Source organism: Agelaius phoeniceus, chromosome 4 (genome assembly GCF_051311805.1).
Source record: "Agelaius phoeniceus isolate bAgePho1 chromosome 4, bAgePho1.hap1, whole genome shotgun sequence".
Classification (NCBI taxonomy): domain Eukaryota; kingdom Metazoa; phylum Chordata; class Aves; order Passeriformes; family Icteridae; genus Agelaius; species Agelaius phoeniceus.
Genome location: NC_135268.1, coordinates 3,606,655 through 3,626,798, shown reverse-complemented (window position 1 = coordinate 3,626,798; position 20,144 = coordinate 3,606,655). Strand labels below are relative to the sequence as shown.

The 20,144-nt window shown below is 41.7% G+C and overlaps 2 protein-coding genes across 11 annotated transcripts in view; both read right to left on the bottom strand.

The window, feature by feature from the left end:
* Nucleotides 1-5,211: 5,211 nt before the first annotated feature.
* On the bottom strand, nucleotides 5,212-13,688 carry ADAD1 (adenosine deaminase domain containing 1). Its single transcript, XM_054633142.2, has 12 exons — nucleotides 13,438-13,688; nucleotides 12,915-13,112; nucleotides 11,871-12,044; nucleotides 11,290-11,457; nucleotides 10,694-10,756; nucleotides 10,088-10,210; nucleotides 9,851-9,974; nucleotides 9,275-9,445; nucleotides 8,243-8,469; nucleotides 7,518-7,755; nucleotides 6,997-7,129; nucleotides 5,212-6,813 (listed from the first exon to the last, which is right to left on the bottom strand). Exons 2-12 carry the CDS (start codon nucleotides 13,099-13,101, stop codon nucleotides 6,700-6,702), a joined length of 1,722 nt encoding a protein of 573 aa, XP_054489117.2. The 5' UTR covers nucleotides 13,102-13,112; nucleotides 13,438-13,688; the 3' UTR covers nucleotides 5,212-6,699.
* Nucleotides 13,689-14,094: 406 nt separating this feature from the next.
* The window catches only part of BLTP1 (bridge-like lipid transfer protein family member 1), an 87,756-nt gene continuing 81,706 nt past the window's right edge, over nucleotides 14,095-20,144 (bottom strand). For 7 of the 10 annotated variants that reach the window (XM_054633649.2, XM_054633656.2, XM_054633657.2 and 4 more), the window contains 11 exons: nucleotides 19,681-19,941; nucleotides 19,134-19,284; nucleotides 18,695-18,852; nucleotides 18,382-18,574; nucleotides 17,963-18,180; nucleotides 17,493-17,744; nucleotides 16,748-16,951; nucleotides 16,319-16,513; nucleotides 15,759-15,893; nucleotides 15,137-15,302; nucleotides 14,095-14,798 (listed from right to left, as the gene is read on the bottom strand). In XM_054633649.2, coding sequence (XP_054489624.2) covers nucleotides 14,582-14,798; nucleotides 15,137-15,302; nucleotides 15,759-15,893; nucleotides 16,319-16,513; nucleotides 16,748-16,951; nucleotides 17,493-17,744; nucleotides 17,963-18,180; nucleotides 18,382-18,574; nucleotides 18,695-18,852; nucleotides 19,134-19,284; nucleotides 19,681-19,941 — 2,150 coding nt within the window. In that variant the 3' untranslated portion in view covers nucleotides 14,095-14,581. The remainder of the gene's footprint in view (nucleotides 14,799-15,136; nucleotides 15,303-15,758; nucleotides 15,894-16,318; nucleotides 16,514-16,747; nucleotides 16,952-17,492; nucleotides 17,745-17,962; nucleotides 18,181-18,381; nucleotides 18,575-18,694; nucleotides 18,853-19,133; nucleotides 19,285-19,680; nucleotides 19,942-20,144) is intronic. The other 3 variants (XM_077176740.1, XM_054633651.2, XM_054633655.2) reach the window with 1 other exon arrangement.

The window sequence follows — 20,144 nt, the reverse complement described above, 5'->3', positions numbered from 1 at the left end:
TTGGGGCTGATCAGTAAGGTATTGTCAGTAAGTGCCTGAAATAGCTTGCAAAAGTGGTGCATAAAGTTATTTACGCTGTTCAAAAGCCAGCTGTGATGCAGACATTAGATAGAGCAACCAAAATGCAGCAACTCAAGATGTCTCTAGGAGAGGCCACCTGTTTGCTAACCCGTGATTTTCAGATAGCAACCAGGAGTAAGGCTCACTTCAGGAGGAAATATTGCAGCTTTGTGTCCCCAAGAGATATTGCAACACTTGAAGTGTCTTGTAAAAGTTACTCACTTGTCGAAAGCTACAGAATTAAGGCCCCATTTACCATCTCCCAATATAACTTTAAGGGCAACAAATGAAGTGTAATACAGTGCAGAAAACAAAGAGCTCAGTTCCTGAGATGAGGGTAAAGAACGCAGGGAACTGAGATTCTGAAAACTGGAACAAGGAAAACAAGTCATAAATATAACAATTTCACTGACTGTTCTAGGAGTGCAACTACACAACTCTAGCATGCTTCCTGAAAGAACTGGAGGTCTTGAAACAAGATTTGGAAGAGGACAAACAGCGCCCTGTAATAAACATCAAGAAGAATCTTGAGGATTTTATGGTAGGCCAGAATCAGCATGTTCATGCATCAAGATCTGTGTTATCAACCCATGAAATACAGGGTTTTTTTTACAAAAATATGCTAAGATTAACTATGTGAAAAGATCTATTTGCATGGTAATATAATACAGTAAAATACATTTGAGCCCTACGTGTCACACAAGACAACATTTAACTAAAGATGGCATTTTCTTTGCTCAATCATGGCAAGCACCTTATGCTGACAAAAGCTTGTTTTTAGGAGCATAGCAAATATTTACATAGCAATGGCTTTGAAAACTGTGCCAGTTTTCAAAAAAGTTTATGACTGGAGGGCCCAGGGATGAATGTAGTACACCCTGACATACTACTAGACTAAAATCCATGGCCTAGACATCCTTGTAGCATTTTATAAGTACTCCTCAGGCTAGAAATATTAAGGGTTGTTTTTTGTTAAAGGAAAAACCTTATAAAAGTTGATGTATCATTGTTAAAACCAGCTAGCAAGGAGGTTATCACCAATCAATAAAATTCTCTGTATTGCAGGACCCTAATTTCTCAAACCCGACATGCAAGAAGTGTGAAGCCAACGAGAAGAAAAAGTTTCCTGAATTTCACCAAGAAATGACCAGATTCCTGCAATCTATGCAGAAAGAAATCGCATAACCATTTTTATTTTTACTGCTACATTATTTATTGAAATATTTAATTCTGAATAATTTATATATTTTGCCATGTGGCATACTACTAGCTTTTTGTCCCTTTTGGGACCACTAAATGTTCTTAATGTGGGTGGTAAGACAGTCTGTTCTAAGATCACACTTGATCCTTTACGTAAGCCCTAGGGGCTCAATGTTCTTTGGAAAACTCATTGTCAGTTCGTCAACAACTTGAGACCACTATTTATTGAAAAAGCTATTAAAAGTTATTGTGGATTATATTTAATAAATATCATGGACATATAAAAATCATATCTAGAGTCTTCTTTGTTATGATACTGTCTTTTTAAAGGGTGGCTTAATACTCTTATTTTTTAAAAAAACACGCAAAAAACCCCAATGAAGCATTCAGCAGCATGCAAGTGTGCAGGTACCAGGGTATTTGTCACAGGATACAGAATATTAAATTGCTTCCCCTCAAAAAAGAAATCTTCATTTTTTCCTGAGCTGTACTACTTAGCTACACAAGCTTCCTGCAGGACACATTTTTCTCATTGGTGTAAGCAAATAGGTACTTCTCAAAATTCTTCAGAGACAGGGAAGCATTATGGAAACAGTAACACACTTGAAGTAACAACTGTGCAGGTAACTGAGGTCCCAGAACAACAAAACTGACATAAAATTGAAGAGTAATGAATAAATCCATGTGAACACACTGCATTGTCAGAAATCTTTCTGTGGAACCTCAGGAATGTCCTTACTTCCAACACAGATGGACGCAGTTCTGTGACAATGAAACAATGTAAGAGCATTTTTTACTACACAAAAGCCCCAAGTCAATACTAACAAGGCAGGCTCTAATTGATGAAAGTGAGCCTACTACAGCAGCTATCATCTATCAGCGTTTAGACTTTGATGTGCTTTCCTGGTGGGTGTGGTATGGAGTACTTCATCTTAGACTTAAAACCAGACTAACAATGGAAAAAACAGCAGTTTCCTTGCATGCTGCAAAGAGAAAATAGGCGTTAATGACAGCTTTCTGCCCAAACTGGGAAAATACTCACAGCACTGCCGTCTGTTTCTCTACTCATCTTCTCTTCCCACGGTGAAGGAGTGCTCTGTCCCCACCCACAAGGACTCAGGAAAGTAAATACTGTCAGTCACCTCAGCCACAAACAGATAAGCCCCACCCTTCTCCTCAAATCAGGTGACAGTAACAACAAAAATACTTGAATACAGGACACAGATGAGAAAACAGGCAAGAAACTTCTGCATAAGAATTCCTTCTACCTTGGTAATCTTTGTAGAAAAATCCTTCTCTTTACACAGATTCCTTCTTACTCCAAAAACTCTTAAATGCAGCATGTAAAAAGAAACAGCATCACTCACAATACATGGCTTTGCAAACAAACCTCTTCCAGTATCAGCTCAGACATTTCTCTGTGGGCAGTGTTGTGGTACTGCTGCTCTAGCTCTCAGCAACCAGAGAGGGTGAAGAAGCAGTTTTCATTAAAAACAATTCACTTAATAAATAAGACTTTATTATTTCCTTAAGCCCAAGAGCCCTCAGCCTTGGCAGCTGGGTAAAATCTACCCTGGAGTCAGTCTGTGCAGCTGGACATCCCACATGGAATAACCAAGCTATTTCCTAAATCCCTGAACAGTAAGCATTAGGTAAGGCAAGAACAGTCAAATAGTTCAGAAAGCAGGAAAGGATGGTAAAGAGATACTCACCCGTGCATTCGTAAGGAAAGGCAGAAGCTGGAGCTCACAATTTCACAAACACAAGCAGTGTGAAACTATGTGCACTTTTTGTGGCATTTGGTGTGCACAAACTGCTTTGGAGTTGGGCTATCCTAAGATAGCTGCAGGTTTACACACATGGAAAGAGCAGGCTGTCCTGGCTCCAGTTTTGGGGATGACATCACACTTGCACAGTAGCCATGCTTTGCTGTGGATTTTCAAACCATGTTCAGGCTGCCTTGCTCCCCACACAGCACTTACAGCAAGAAGTGCAAGATGGTTTTCCAAAGAAATATTCATATCAAGACTGCTGACACAAAGAACTAGCTGAGGTGCGAGGAAGGTGCTTGCACTACACATGGTTATGTTGTCAAATCTACATCTAATTATAGAAAGGTCCACACTCTTAAACAGCATCTGCAGGACCAGCTTCTGTATTTGCCCAAGCTTTAAAAGATGTCTTTAGAGAGCAAAGATGTCGTTAAAAGCATCTGAAAACGCATGGTGAACTTTACTAGACATACCTTCCCATTGTGCTGTAAGAAAACCTAAAGTTTTCAAAATTGATTTCCTGAGCTGCCTTCTGCTTGATTGCACAGCTGTAGTAGCAAATTAAGATGTTTGACAAGTGCCACGAAATGTATGTGACACGATAGGGGTGTGGCATGCATGCGAATGTATGAAGTCTGAGACATGGTGTGACATGGTATGATGCATGACATTGTACAGTGGATTATCCCTGCCTCAAGCAGAGGCAGAACCAGCTGTGGGATTGGATTTGCCCCAAAACCCAGGGGCACGTGGCACGTAATGCAGAGAGAAGGGGAAACACAATTTGTACCTGAAGGGGATTTGATTTCTAGGTGAGAACAGTCTGTAATGTTGAACTGTGTAATACTGTATGCATTGTGTGTACATCTAGGATAGACAGACCCCACAGTGATGGACCAGCCTAACTCAGCCGACACCTGAGAAGAGGGAGAGCCATTGGCTATGGAAATGAGACCTGTGTTCCTATGTAAGGATGAATAATGTTCCGGTTCTATCCAGAATAGGATTAAGTCTCTGCAGCATCCAGGAGCGGGCACAGCCAAAACACAGAGGTCACTGTGTACCACCTCACATCATTACCAGGGATGGAGGAGAGGGATCCTTCTTCCAGAGCAGCTTTCCTTCTGGTTCAGAAAATGGTGGAGGGAGCTGTCCACGATTGATGGTTACTGGGTTTTTTCTGCCCCATGTGAACCACTGCTGTTTCCAGTAAATTGTTCTATGTCAACTCCATGGCCTTTGCCTTTCTGCCCCCAATTCTCTACTCCACCCTACTGCAGCAGGGAGGTGAAGGGAGAAGCATGGAAGTAGAGAGAGCAGGATGTGGTTTGGAGTCTCAGTGGGGGCAGAGAATCAGGAAGTACCATTCCTAAAGGTCACTGTGTGTCACTCCAGCTATGCAGGCAGAGCTCCATGAATTGGAAAGCACACCCCCACACACGACCCGCTCCATATCCATGTGTACATCCATTCTTTCCCCTGGAGCTCAGTTCTTCTCAAGCAGGGAGGGGAGAGGCTGAGCTCTGCCACAGGCTGCTGCTACTGATGGTACTCACCTGCCTCTGTCTGCTCTGTGCCCCATCTGTGCGATGCACACCTGCTCTGTGTGCATGGACGTGTTGGGAATTCAGCTTCAGCCTCAGCACTGGAACTGCAGCACCCTTGCCTCTCTCAGGCTTGCAGAACCATACATGTTGGAATTACTGAAGTAGCCAAGGAAAAATGTGGACACAACGTCTCCATGCTTCCATGTACTAGCTTAGTGCATGCTGCACATGCTGCTACTTGAAGAACAATCCAGGTAAAAGAACTGGACCTACACTGCTGCCATCAAGTTATTGCTCAAGGACACAGTGATCATGTCCAGCCAAACACATCCTTTTCACTAACAAACATCTCTCTTCCTAAGGCAGCACCTAAGTTCCATGGAAATTTCAGTTTGCTGCTCAATTAATAAAATGGCTGAAGCACAGAAAAAAAAGCTCAATACTTGTACATATTTAAGGCTTCTGAATCAACTACATGAAACACCTTGGGGCCAATACCTTGAAGACCAAGGCCATACAAAAAGCAATCCAGGAGTGTATAGAATGCAAACACACGTGTGGTATGCTGTGTGTGTGTCAGATTTGACATGTATATCACTTCCCAGCATCTGTATGTATGAAGGTATAGCTAATGCATTGTCAAGGACATTTATTGAACTTTCAACACCCCTACAAAAAGGCAACACTGCGCTCTAGCTTGGAATATGACAGCCATTCCCAAGCATTCTTAGAAAATACTACATGGAACAAGCAGTCTGTGGAACATGTGCCACAATGAACCAAAAACCACCACACAACCCCCAAAGTTAAGGCACAGTAACAGAAAACAAGAGAGCACATTAGCCAAAAAAAGGTCAAGGACCAAGTAGTAACAGGTCAGCAAGTTTCAACAATTTGTGAATGAGCAAAAGATCATCCCAACAGAAGACTCCACATATTAGCTGGAAGAACAGACTAAGGAAAAAACCAACACCAGGAGGAGGAACTTCTTTGAGAATCCTCTAACACTAAGAAGGTGAAATGTGACTACAGCCCTAGGTTCGTTATTCCTGATGTATGAGAACACTGTGTAACCCTCCCCTCACATGATTTACAGCAATCACAAACATAATCCAGGTGTACTGCCTAGCTTGAACACAGCACCGTTCACAACACCACGCCAACTCCAAACATGGCACTTAACAACACCTTCCCAATGCTACCATGTTCTCACCAGGACTTGAAAGGAAGTAAATTCCCTTTTGACAGGCACTATTTTCCAGGTTGTATGCAAGATGATTTCACTAGGACTTGTCAGTGCAGTGATGAAGTCATCTTCAGTGCAGGAGTCCAATTCATCCATAAGCATTAACACTGATGGGGTCTGAGGCAAACCACAAATGCTGAAAAAACCTTGTTTCTGGAGACTTCTGTACTACATTGCATTACAGCTTTGACACCTGCATAATGCTTTAAGCCCACTACCAGGATCAGTAATTGTTGCAGAACAGTTGAGTAACAGCCAGTCATTCCAGGTTTCACATTAGGAAGTACAAAAATTATTATTTAACTCTTCTAGCACAAACAACATAAACTGTAAGCCAGTTGGCAGACTGACACTAAACAAAACTCACAGCAAAGGATGAATGCCTATAGATAAGCACAGATTGTCCATTTCTTTTTTTTTCCTGGAAGACTCTCATGTTAGTATACCTTGTTTCTAAAGAAATCCAGCTTTTACTGTTTTTTTTGTTTCTTTTCTAAAGTTATGAGAAAGGGAGGAAAAAGAAGAACTGAATATACAGAAATCCTGAAACTATCAGGAAAAAGCCATGTTAATTCCACAGGGTGGGGATTTGTAGGAGTGAGGGTCAGTGAGAGGAAATGAGGTGGCACTGGGGGGCAAAGCAGAACAAAGATTTACAAAGCTGTTGGATACTCCCACCTATGAGAAAACATCAATTTTGGAAAAGACTGAACTACTACAGGTAGTTGAATAACTGCATTTAAACTGACAAGAAGCAGTTCTGGAATTGTTTTCTTCCTGTAACTACCAACTTAAAAGTTGAACATTTTACTACTCAGAACTCTATTTACTGAAACAGATCATTCAAACCGACTTGACATTTAATCCACCTCCATCAATCACTGAACTGTTCAATATGCGGAGACTTCACAATCCACGATCCGTAACTGTGCTGCTCTAGATAGCTCTGCAGCAAGCTTTTAGCTTCTTGGTACAGCTGAGACTTAATCTAAAAAAAGAAAAAAGAAACACCTTGTAAAATCGCAAGAATTACAGTTACAGAGAGATCTGTAGAAAAATGTCAAGAATTACTCAGAGGGATTTTAGAATTACTCCTCTACCACCAACATGTAATAATAAGCACAAGCACAAACACTGCAAGAATGATCCCTCTCTCCCCGTGTCAGCTCACCTTTGCCTCATGGTACGTTGGGAACTGGAGCAGGTCAGCCCGTCCTGCTTCCCTGGCGAGCATCCTGAAGCGGCTGAACATGGCGGCCTTGCACAGGCGGCTGGCCAGGCAGGTGCCGCTGCGGAACGGGGAGCTGCGGGCAGAGCGGGGAAACGGGCATGGAACTCGGGAACAAACTCACTGCACCGAGACGCTCTGAGCCTTACAGGGCTCTTCCCTTCCCTCCTAACACTTGGTGAACGCCATCATGCTGGAATCCAGCTCGACTGGAATCCCAATTAGTTTAATGCATTGTGACAGATAAAACATTTTCACTACTACGGGCAATCTCCACTGAGAGAACTGTTTTGTTTGGTGTCTTGGAATCTCACTGTGAGCTTACAAGATCTCTAAAACTTCACCTAATCACAGGATGCTTTCAGCTAACATGGGAGAGAATTTCTCTCATAGCTTAAAAACAGAATACTCCAATAAGCCAGCAGAAACCCATTATACCCAACAAAATGAAGATAAATGCTGACCTTTCAGTGGTTTTCCCACTTAATCCATCCACAACCTCCAGGGATGCATCTGCCAGTGTCCAATTCAAACTAAGCGACCAGTGGTTCAAATCTGTTTGGATTGGCAGTGCAGCTTTCACCAGGTAAATATGAGATCTGTTGACCAGGTAATGCACGGGAAGCTTTGAAATAAGTTCATCATCAAGACGCTGCTTTATGGTTATGTCCAGTCCTTTTGTATCCTTACAACTTCCATTTCCTAGTAAACAGGGTAAGATCAGCCACATGCAAGTTCATTAAATAGTTAAAAATGCAGGAATTTCTACATTCTTAACCCATTATAGTCATTTTTTCCACATAAAATTTATGTTTGTAAAGATCAGTTCCAATATTCAATTCACAGAACAAAAATGATTTCCCACTTTCTTGTCCAGAGGCACCATTATTTTCCCTGGATGTTTTCTTTTTTGAACCACTGTTTTTCACCAACTCTTTACATTCCCTGCTAAAACTGAATTTCAACCTTTCACACTACAAAATATGTTGAAGAGTTTGCCCACATTACCTCACATCCAACAGCATTTCTGACTGCCTACTGAATAAATACACTTTGGTTCACTGCATCTCAAGGAACACTTCTGTAATTCTTCCAAATATTTTTGGTTTAGTTCACGCTTTATAAAGCACAATCAAATTGGAATACAGAAACACACAAAGCCCCCAGCTGGAATTGGCACTGAACATACCCACGAGAATGTTGCTGATGTACACGGGTTCGATGAAGTGGCTCAGCAAGGCTCCCTGAAGACCAACCACCTCCCACTTGGTCAGTTTGTCCCCAGCTGACATGCTGCTCACTCTGACAGTCTTGGGGGGACAGCAAACAGCCAGGTAAATCCTGCCTTCCAGGGCAACATGCAGGCTCAGCTCTTCGCTGGCTTCGTAAGCAGAGATTGACTGGGGCCCGAGATGCCTAGGGCAGGACAGGAGAATGGATCTCAGTGAGAAAGCACTCTGATCAGAGATTGCACTAAGTGGTATCTAAGGCTGTTTCTGAGAAAAAAATAATCAGTAGATCTAGGCCTTGTGTTATCTTCAATGTCTGTAATTCTTAGAAACACCAGACTGAGCTGCTCAAGTGCCTAGAATACTGAAATCAGTATTTAAATAGGAAATAGCCACTCAGTCTAATCTTAGCCACCAGTCTAATTTGAATGCACAAATTAAAAAAACAAAACAGCTGCAAACAAGCTGTCACTTTTCATCTACCCACACTGCAACAGAAGTTACTTGCGAAAAAACAGCTGTAAGGTTCTTACAATCTCCTTTAAAATGTAACTCACACTGTGATTCAAAAGATTTAACTAAGTAGATACAACACCTAAGGGAGACAAAGCAGTGGCTGTTCTGAAGCAAAACAGTTTTTTCCTTTAGTTACAAAGAGGTAAGACATCAAAGCAGAGCCTTTGGTCAATTCAAGGCTTTTTCTACTCCAATCTTGTAGTGCATACAATGGCATTAGGTCATTACATCCACTTGCTCAATGGTTAAATTAATGATTTAGTAGTAATTTAATACTATCTTGGGAAAGGGGTTAACAGCTCATTGTCTGTAATAAACAAAACCAAGAAACTTACATAACCCACAAAGGAATTTTCTGTATCATCATATTGAGCTGTACTGCATATATATCACAACTACCCTGTGCACTAACGTTCCCCAAACAAAATAACAATTCATCTTCCACTATATATATCAGGAAATGCCACGGTACTTACACCTCTGATTTTAACTGAGCAGTTCCTTTTGGAAGCTGGTTCATGTAGAGAGACAGAGTTATGTTTTGCTTTAAGGTAAGCAGCTTCGAGCCTGGTGCTGTGCAAAATATGGATCTCTCTGCCTTGGCTGGATTTTTGTTATAGAACAGCAAAAGATGTCTGTACAAGTATCTAAAAGAAAAGTAAATTATGTATTTTACATTAAATACTTGATATTTAATAAATTGTATCTTTAATAAATTATTACATATTTTATATCATCTAGATACACGTTTACATTATTATTTATTATTTATGTAAGTATAGCATTCAAGTGCAGCGGTGAACCTGACCCAAAGTGGCAGCAAGGGAAGGATTTGCAGAGACATTCCCACCTAAGTATCTCTGAGCATATTAAATACTTGACATTTAATAAATTGTATCTTTAATAAATTATTTTATTATATATTTTTATATGATCTAGATACACGTTTACATTATTATTTATTATTTGTTTACGTAAGTACAGCATTCAAGTGGAGCAGTGAACCTGACCCAAAGTGGCAGCAAGGGAAGGATTTGCAGAGACATTCCCACCTGAGCAGGGAACGCCTGGCAGTGATAATGGCATGGCTGTCGTGCAAGAGCCTCCCACAGGACTCCGAGCGCCGGCTGTAGTTGCATTCTCCTGTCCCCAGGGCCACCACCTCATGCTGCCCACCTAAAACCAGAGATGGTGGGGGGCTCACCTGGGCTGGCTGCCCACCAAGCTCTCAGAGCTCGGTGGGAGCAGGCTGCCCACTCCCCAAAGCTCACAATCAAACCCAGACTTGCCCTTCTCAATGATGAAGGCAGCCAGGGAACTGCCACAGCTTTGGTACTCGGGGTGTTGGGTAGTCAGGCGGTTAAACACTTCCTCAAGCATTTGTGACAGCTTTTGATAGATATGTTCTCCTCCTAAATGGAACAACAGAATCCATCAAGACAAACTTACAGGTACCAGAACAAGCATACATGAGCAACTTGCCAAATTATAACCCCAAACACACAGTACAAGCACAACCACGTGTACTTTCGGGATTCTGAAGATCCTGAGGGTTAAAAAAAGCTCAAGAACACCCAAATACTTGATGCTTCTATCATCCATTACAGTAACAACAGTTACAGCCCAAGTTTGATCACCTACTGCACACTAGCTCAAGTAAGGACAGAGAATATTGTTTCTATTTCTATCACCTGGACTGGTGATATAAATTCAAGCAACTTAATGAAGGTGCGTCCTTTTGTAGAACTGACCTAGTAATACTACTTCTTACAGCCTTCAGAAATGTTTAATACAATACTAACAACATAGAGGGCACTAAATGTATTAAAAGATGAAAAAACTTCAAAAAGAAACTATTTGCTGAGCAACAGAGGAAAAGCAAGAGCATTCCTTACCAGTCCTTGAAACACAAGCCGAGTTTCCTGGAGGTCGGGGCTCAGCAGGAACACAGGGAAAAGCTAAGAATGCAAGAACATTTTGAAGTGGGATGGCCATGCCTGATTTCTAAACATGCATCTCACATTATCTGCAGCAAGTCAAACTTGCTAAGTCTCTATGAACTTTCTCTTCTGATTTTGAAGTCCCTGTAAGCTTAGAATGATTCAGACAGCAAAACTCAAAAGAAAATAAAATAGCATGGCAAGTGAACTCTGTTGAAAGCAGTATCTCAGTGGGGAAGCCTTCTAATCATAAAAATTCAAACCCACTTGAGAATGTACTTCTTGTTGCTGCACCTAGTGAGTACCAAATCAAGTGCAACCGCAATGAATTAATTCCTTCAGCATTCCTGGCATCAGCTGATGCAACTCTTAATACACAAATGACAAAAATGAAAACCAGTTTCAGAACCAAACTACAGATTTGCCCCAAGGATTCAGAACACCTGACAGAGGCCAATACTGCAGCATTTAATAAAACCACACATGTTTTGCATAGGACACTGTTAAGCCAAGCATTTCAAAGTCTAATTAGGCCTTGCTACAATATTTACCTGCATCTTCAAAAAACTTTGCCCCTGTATTCTCCAAGTTAAGGAGCTCAGCAAGAGCCAGTTTAGCTGCATTTAATTTAGATTCCTTCTTGTTCTTTCCCAGCCCAGTCTTGTAGCAAACACCATTTATTACAGCACAGAAGGCAAAGTAAGGCCTTATGACATCACCTTAAAAGGAGAAGAAAAAAGTAAAGGCAACCAGTGAAATTATTTTAAGGCACTTCATCCACAGCTTTACATCGTTATATTAATTCCTAGAACAAATACAAGACAAAAAGACAATTTTGGAAAATAAAACCCTCATCCCTAACCTCCCCTAAAATTTAGGCAGCTTTCGCTTCATGCACTCTTCACAAAGTTCAGTTCACGCTCATAATTAAAGCCAATTAACCTGATCGATTTCTGTAGCACCTCATAATGAGACACAGCTGTGGAGACAAGGACAGGGCAGCCAAAACCCAACACGTGTGGGGGAGTGCAGTCAACAGTAACAAGGTTCAGCTGTATCAGCACCACCCAATCAACTCAGATACTCTCAAGGATAAGCAAACACCGCTTCATTTGGCAGCAGAAGTGTTTACCTGCCACGCTCGTTTCTTTCAATTCAAGCTGCAGGTGGTGTGTTTTGGCAAACAGATGCAAGGCAGACACCGAGTTTATTACTCCCTGTTTGTATCTTTCAATCAAATCCAGGTCTCTCTGTGAGGGAAAGGCTGAAAATGTGGTGGTGCCGACTCCTTCAGAAAGAAAATGTCCTTAAACAAAATTAAGGAGAGAACTGAACACACTGTCTGAAAACCTGCTTACAATAAATGCTTTTCAGATGCTTCTTATAAAAGCAAACCAAAATTTACTGTAGAGCATTACTGCTTTGTACTGAGCCCTACATTAACAAGAGCAATTCCAAAGCAGTGTGTGCATTCTCTTTTACAAGCATCAAACCTTTTACTGCAGTAAATCCCATAATCTCCGAATACAGGCAGATATGTACTACAACAAAACACAACATATATTCCCCTCCCCTCTCTTGCAAATCAACAATCAAATCAAAATTGCTGATGGCAGATACCAAACAGTGGAGCCTGTATTTTTTCCACACAAAGCTGGGCAGCAGCAGGACTCCTTGTTCTAAGATGCCATACAAGTTTCAGCAACCACGGGATGGATGCAATCATCAGCTTCAGGTGTGTGATAAACCCAAGCACAACCACTTCCCACCCAACAAGAAATCCTCACTTCCTCACTTCTAAGAGTCTCAACAGTGCCTTTACCCCAACACAACTACTCAAAATAATACAAAATACATCCTGGGACATCTCAAACTGCAGTTAAACCCTTTCACAATATTATTTACAAAAATTCATGCAGCAGAACATATTCTACATTTTGTCACTCCACAGAACTTCGTAACTTGAACTTTTTAAGTAGGTAATGCTGAAGACTAGACATGCCACCCCACAACAAATGGCTAAAAAACTTCCAGCACAAAAAGGCTTTAGAAAAGGAGGGACAAGTTTAAGGAGATGCCAAAGAAGTTATGTATGAAAATACAGCAATAAAGAAAAAGCAAAGTTACTTTCAATAGCATTAACCGCCAATCCCGGTGTATAAACTGCAAACTATACCTGGATTTTTCATCACCCTTGGTTCACTGCACATCATACAAGGTGGAGGATTCAGCCTTGCAGTCACAGACTCGGAGAGATCCTTCGAAATTGGCTGTCTGAGAACCTCGGGGGGCAAAATCTTCTCAGGTGCAAGGCCGAAGGCGAACATTGCCGCACCCTCAAAGCAGCCATTGCTGCTCGCCATTTCCGACCGACCTAAGGAAACTTTACTCACTAATGCTGCCAGTAGCAAAAACACCCTGCAAAAACCCCAGCAGTTCTCCTGGTCAAGCTATTTCACAGGCACACCAACAACAACTCGCCCAGGGCTGGGGTAGAGCCCAGACCCGGAGTCCTTCCCCACACGGCGGCCGCTTCTCCTTTTGTTACACCACCTTCCCTCACGCCTAACGCGGCCCTGCCCCTCGAACAGCACACCTCAAAACAACTCTCCTGACGGAGTGAGGCGAACTAAAGCAGCAGAGCTGAGCCCTCTCAAGCTTCCAGACCAAGCTAGCGCTGTAGTTGAAGGGTTTGGTACCTGCACCTGCTGCCCTGGTCCTGCTGTGGAGGGTTCCTCAGCGCTCACCCCCCGCGAGCAGGCGGAGCGCCCCTCAGGGCACACGAAGCTGGAGGAGCCGGGGAGGTGCCGGCCGCCCTGAGGCGATGGCCTCGGAAAGCGGGCCAGCTCTCCCACCTCAGCCCGCCGGGCCCTCAGAGCCGGGGGCGGCCCCTCACGGCCCTTCCCGCTCTTTGTGAGGGCGCGGCCGAGGCGCGAGGCCGCAGCTGCGGCTGAGGGAGGAGCTGAGGGAGCGGCTGAGGGAGGGAGCGGCTGAGGGAGGGAGGGAGCGGCTGAGGGAGGGAGGGCGCTGCTAAGCTTTGCGCCCCTGTGCTGCCGATTCGGCTTCAAATGCGCTTCCCAGCCGCCTCCTTCACCTTCCCGGGCCGCTCCCGCCGGGCAAGGGCGGCACCCGAAGCCGCTACAGCCGTCAGAGAGCGGGAGCAGCCGCTTCCCCGATCCCAGCGAAAGCGCCGCGTCCGCGCTGCTCGGTCGGGGCGGCGCTTTCCGCCTTCCGGCTGCTTCCCGAGCTCCCGGCTTCTGGGCTTGACCTCACTTCAATCACAGTCCGCAAAGTTACACTTAAAACACACTTCTCGTTGCTCAGCTTCCTTGAGCGATGCAAAAATAAAGGTCCTGTACAGTAGTTAAATTTTATTACAAGTGTAATAAACTTCATGATTTTTAGCACTAAGGCAATCACAGTTTCATAAGTTATATATATATATATAATTTACACCAGTCTACATTGACAAATCAATTACTGGTCACATCAACGAGGGGTTTGTGTTATGGCAAGTAAAATTTTAAGAAAATTCACAGTTAATCTGCAAGTATTGTAAAGATGCAGGATCATATTGCACATCATAAAATGGACGCTGAGGAGCAGATTTACAGTGTTCCAGCTATTCCTTCACAGAATATACATTGGTCATCATCATTATCATGCAATAACTTCAAATACAGAATGGTATCAAGTACCACAGTAAACAGTTACTCACAATGTAAGTTTTAAATAGAGTAGCAAAAAGCTGTTAGGTTTCTCTTTAAACCATATTTAAGTTCTTAAAATATAATAAAACACTTTGATAAAATCAAATGGAGTTAGGGTTGTCACATTGTACTTTTAATATTCTTCTTTGTCTTTTCCTTTCTTCTCCTTTTCATCTTGTAGTGCAGTACCAAGTTTCTTTATAAGGACTGACAAAACTTTGTCCAAAGGATCCATAACACCACGCTGCAGCCACTTAGGGATAGTAGTCCTTGCATGGTGAAAGCCCAGCTTTTGGAGGATGTAGTCAACACCAACAGGATCAATTTTTCTCCCAGTCCAGGATATTAATCTAAAAAAGCAATAAATAGACTCAGTCTCAAATATATAAATATAGCAAACAGGCATTTGTATATACAAAAAACTCCCCAATTTTCCCCAGTGTTACTCATGACCAACTTAAATCTAACAGGCATTGTTTCCAACTTGATTTAGACACATAAGCTCAAAATGATCAATGGAACATCCTCTCAAAGGAAGAGGTGAAAAACCTGATTAAAATTGATGAGTTTAAAGTTTACTGTATCCTAATTCAGAAGAGCCTCCAACAATGCCTTTAATCTGCATAAAACTTAACCCAGAAGTTAATGCACAGCCAAAGAGCCTGCAGCTACTAAAGCTGCTTGTTACCTGAGCGTGGGTTCCAAATGCCAAGTATTGCACATAAACTCCCTCCAGTCAACTGTAGTGTAGGTAATGCTTTCCTCTGCCTCTTTATCAGTGGAGCTGTCCTCAAGGACACCAACAGAATTCTTCTGCCCTGGACGAGCAGCCAAAATGCGAGGAGGAAAAATTGCTGCAAAGGGGAGAGAAGGAAAACACCAGTCAGCCACAAGTAGCTCACTTGGATTCTTAGTACACAGTTTCAAAAAAACAAAAGCACAAGTCTCAACAAGAAGAGAAGCACGTCATGTTTCCAGATTTTCTGCAGAAGGCCACATGTTGCTTAACAATGAACATGCCAAATTTGAATGCTGCAACTGAATGTTAAAAAGGTAGAAAATTAAACCATCCTGAAATCAGAAAAATGCATGTCTTGAAAGGACTCCACAGATGAAAGGATTGCAATAACAAGAATAAAGCTTCCTGAAAGTTTTCATCTGCCTATACCATATCTTATGAAGAGAAAGTTCAACACCAGGTCTTTAACTAAAAATAAAAATAGGAGCATGATTATGACTTAGAGTATTTGCTGTCAAATAATCTGACAACTGCAGATGGTCAGACAAGTGTCACTTCATGAACAACTCACCTTTTTCTTTTTCTTTTAGATAAGCAGACACCAAGTCATGCAGAAACATGATCAGTTCAGCATCCATGGTCACACAGATGTGGTCTGTAAATTCAGTTACCACACTGCATTCCACCTTTGGTTTAACACTTGTATCTACAGCCAGATAAAAATAGCATCAATACATTTACAAGTGCATACAGTAAATCTAAAAGTACATAGAATTTGAACACAAAACATTTGAAAATAATATTTTTCATTGAACCAGCAACTGTTGAGAGGAAGGGCCACAGTTAACATTGTAATAAATATAAGGAAACCAAGCCTATAAAACAGCCAGCGTAGCTGAAATGTTCATATTAATTCCTTAGTTATTTTCTACAGCAACCAGTCTCTACACTAGATCTTCACTCTCTCAAAATAATTCCCTCTACATTTTACAACAAAATGTTGTCTTTTCTTGCAGATCTGCAGCAATTCTCCTATTAAATCCTCTTATCAGCACACTACCTTTGTCTTTAACTCCTAATTTGCAAGAAAGAGTTTTTCACCATGAAAAAGCAAATGATGTTTTACTGCACCTTGTAATGAAGGCTCTTGGGGCTCTTGAACATGAATAGATTTAAAATCCAGCTGCATCCTTGGCAATGCAAAGATGGTTTCAGTTTCATGGTTGTAACTGGAGCCACCCCTGAAGCCACTTAACAAGCTTGAGCTTTTCACTGTGGTGCTGCTCTCTGGATTGTTGGCATCAACATTCCGTAGCAGGTTCAACTCTACGGGAACAATGGGAGATGTTAAATCATCACAAGGCAAAAAAGTTAAGAAAAGTGACTGGTAAAACTGCTGCTGTAGGATTATTGAGAAGATTTTCTTTTATTCTGCTCCCAAAAGCATGACTAGGAAAAAATCAATCGATTTTGTTGTTTATACACTTGAGATGTAGCAGCTTCTCAACAGCTCCATGTGCAAGCAGGTCCATCCCCAGACTGAGTGAAGCTGGCTCTAACCTTCATTCCTCGTGGCTGTCACATAATTGAACCACTCCTTCACGCTGGCAACTCCGTGGGGGGGATTTTCATGGCGGCGCCGCGTGATCTTGGTGATGGTGGCCATGGGGCTTTCCAGGGCCCCACAGGGCTTGGTGACCATGGTGTTATGGCCCAGGTGGAAGTCCAGGGTCTGAACGATGTACGTGGAGTGCTCACTGGTACCTGCATTGGAGGTGTGGGCAGTGTGGTGTGGGAGAGGAAAAAAAAAAAGTAAAAGCAGCTTAGTGGGGATAGTGGAATTTTCTCTCATTCTCCTACAGGTATTTAATATGAATAATTAAGTGTGCCAGTGGAATAAAATTTGGTATAAAGCTTGAAAACAACAGAGAAATCAAATCCTCAATAGCTACAAACAATAAAACTTCACAATATTAAGACTGATATAAGCAATAAGATCAGCAAAATTCATCATACAGCTAGGAAGGACTACACAAACACAATTAAAAAGCCAGCCAATCCACTCAGCAGGCTCATTATCAGGGACATATCCAGTACATTTGAAAATGTACTTTATTCCACAGATAAAGCAAATTGTGGTTAAGGTGTAGAGGCAACAGATCATTTTTAGATAAAGGGTATAATTTTGGGAAATATTCTTGATTCAGACAAAGAAAATAGATTTTTGATTTATTCTTATGTAATAATACATTATTAAAAACTCATTTAAAGAAATTTAGAGGAATGAGTAAACAGTTTAAGTTACCATCTTCCAAAACTTTCTGGGCTTCTGTCCAAAAAGCAATATTGGGTTCTTCCAGGTGAAACAAGGCCCATGATTTTGAGCGGAAATTAGGTCCATGAAAACAAGCCAGGGTCATGTGGTTGCCGTGCAGGCTCATGGATCCTCCAAACTGCATCCCATCTTCTGGCAGTGGCATCTGGAACAGGGATATGTGGCACCCAGACACCACCTTCAGAACCCCTGGCCAGTGGCGATGATGGGCTGCATCCAACACTGCAGAGCAAACATGAACAACAAACCTCAGGCAAGATGCAGAAAAAACTGCTGGAATATTTCTATTCTTAGTAAAAATTGATATTATGAGTGATGGTCTCAGTGAAATAGAAAGGAAGTGTCTCCTAGGTAATTGTTTCACTGACACAGTCTCCTAGGTAATTTTTGCAATTAAAACATTTTAATTAGGAATCCTGTAATTTTTTGGCAGCACTTACATTGCTCGTGTGAGGTTCTCTCCAAGTTGTTTGCCACTGTCTTGGGGGGGAGATAAGGAACAGGGCCCCACGTGGACAGAGCTCGCTTGCTTGTATCAAACTGCTGCGTGAAGAACTCCTGGAGTTTCATTCCTATTTTTATCAGGTCTGGTGTAGTTGACCTTGAAATCATCACTTGGAAGATATCCCATTTCAAGTCCCCATGGACAAATATCTCACTAGATATTAAAAATAGCAAGAAAATTAACAGTTTTTGTTATTGTCAGTTCCCTACTGACAACAAAAAAAAAACACACAACCAAAACCAAACTAATGAACCCTTTGCATTCTAGCAGACACATTTCTGGTTAGCAGTATTGGACAAAAGACATTGGACATTATCAAACATCATACATTTTAAGCACAGGAAATATTATTACCTTTTATCAGTCATGCTCGAATCCAAATTATTATACAGATTAATCTTCCATTCATCCTGCAGTTTAAGATCAGCATTACTGAAGATTCCCATTAGGATACTGGATCCCATGTAGTCAACACGTGCTTCAGTAGAACCCATAGTAATTTCAATTTTATGATTGGGCTGTTGGTTTGGGTGCTCAGAAATATGAGCTGAAATAGAACCAAAGCAATAGAGAAATACAGAATTAGAGAGATGAAAACGAGTTTTTCCAGTGATATCACCTTTATTGACTGGAGCACATGCTTACAGCAGGAGACTTTGCAACTTACCCACCATCTCCAAGGTGTTAACATCTATGGTACCTCCAACAACTCCCCCTCTGGAGTCCAGCTGGGACCTTCCCAAGCCCACAGACATGCTGATTTCCCGGTCTCTGCTACTGCCCACAGACAGACGGCCCTGACTTTTCAAACCACTAGTGGTCCACCTAGAACAGAGGTCAAAATAGACAAAAACTTTCCAGGTTGCCAAAAGAGAAACTAAAGGTCATCTACTGGAAGGCAGTAAATAAGGTGGTTTAGGCATATGTGACTTCAGGATTAAGCAACTGCAGTATTCAAGAGGGGATTCTCAGTTCAAAACTGCAAAGGGTAGGATTTTAAAGCTAAAAGGCAACAGACTGTTAACAGTCTGTGGGGAAAAGATTGGTTTTTTGCCCTCAAAACACCACCAAGTGTTAAAACATGCCTGTTGATATTTTATACTTACGTAGTATTGCCCATTACATTGCTCATATTCATTTGAACATTTAATTGTTTTAGGTTCATAGCAAACACAACCAGTGTTTCCCATGGTGTTCCTTGCTGGCTGCCAGCTTTATTTGACTTATTAAATGGAGTTGATGTTTTTGAGAGAGTATCTAAACAGAAAAAAAAATAGACAAAAATGTAAATTATTCCCCATGCTAGGAAAAACTTGCAGAACATATCCATTTTGAATATTACAAATGGATTGAGAAGCACAATACTTAGAAAGAGCACAAAACCATGAGAAAAGATAAGTGAGAAGTAGAGGATTTGCAATATGCATTGCTTTAGCTGTCACAGAAATTGACTCATAGATCAGGAAATTTTATGGAAAATATGCTAACAACTTCTACTCATCCATTTTAGACATTTTCCCTTCTCTAAGCTATTGACTCTCCAGTGCCAGACACTGTGGAAAAGAATATTTTCAAAGCAGTAATGACATACTTCTTTCATACAACTGCTGGAAATACTTGAAAAAAAAAATACACACATCAATATCTACTCACCTCTCTGAGGCACTGAGGAGTCAGACACGCTCCTGGATCTTGTGACAGCTGGAGACTTGAGGCTGTGAGATGCTGTCCCAGGTGACATACTGCTGCTGGCACTGTGCTCACTGAAAACATTGGGGGACTGTGCCATGTGAGTGAAGGAAGCAGACTGGCAGGGCTGCTCCCATGTCCTACAGTATGCTTTCCTTGAGGATTCAGGAGAAAGGTGCTGGCTCACTCCTTCAATTGAATCTGGTGTGCCAGGGCCTGATGCTACTGGAGAAAACGCAGCACAGGAAATACAGAAAAATCATTTCATTTGTGTATAACCATATCCTCACGTGTACTAAGAAGTACTAAGAAATAAATGTATTTCATTTAACATAACTCAAAGCTTTCTACTGTTTTTTTTAATATATCATAGAACTACAGAATGGTTTGAGAAGGGGCCTTAAATATCTGGTTCCAACCCTGCCATG

Coding starts and splice junctions, on each gene's coding strand:
- ADAD1 (XM_054633142.2), bottom strand. CDS start 13,101: ATGGCGAGCAGCAATGGCTGCTTTGAGGGTGCGGCAATGTTCGCCTTC. Junction 11,458..11,870: donor GAAAGAAACGAGCGTGGCAG/GTAAACACTTCT, acceptor TCTCCTTTTAAG/GTGATGTCATAAGGCCTTAC. Junction 10,757..11,289: donor AAAGTTTTTTGAAGATGCAG/GTAAATATTGTA, acceptor TTGCATTCTTAG/CTTTTCCCTGTGTTCCTGCT.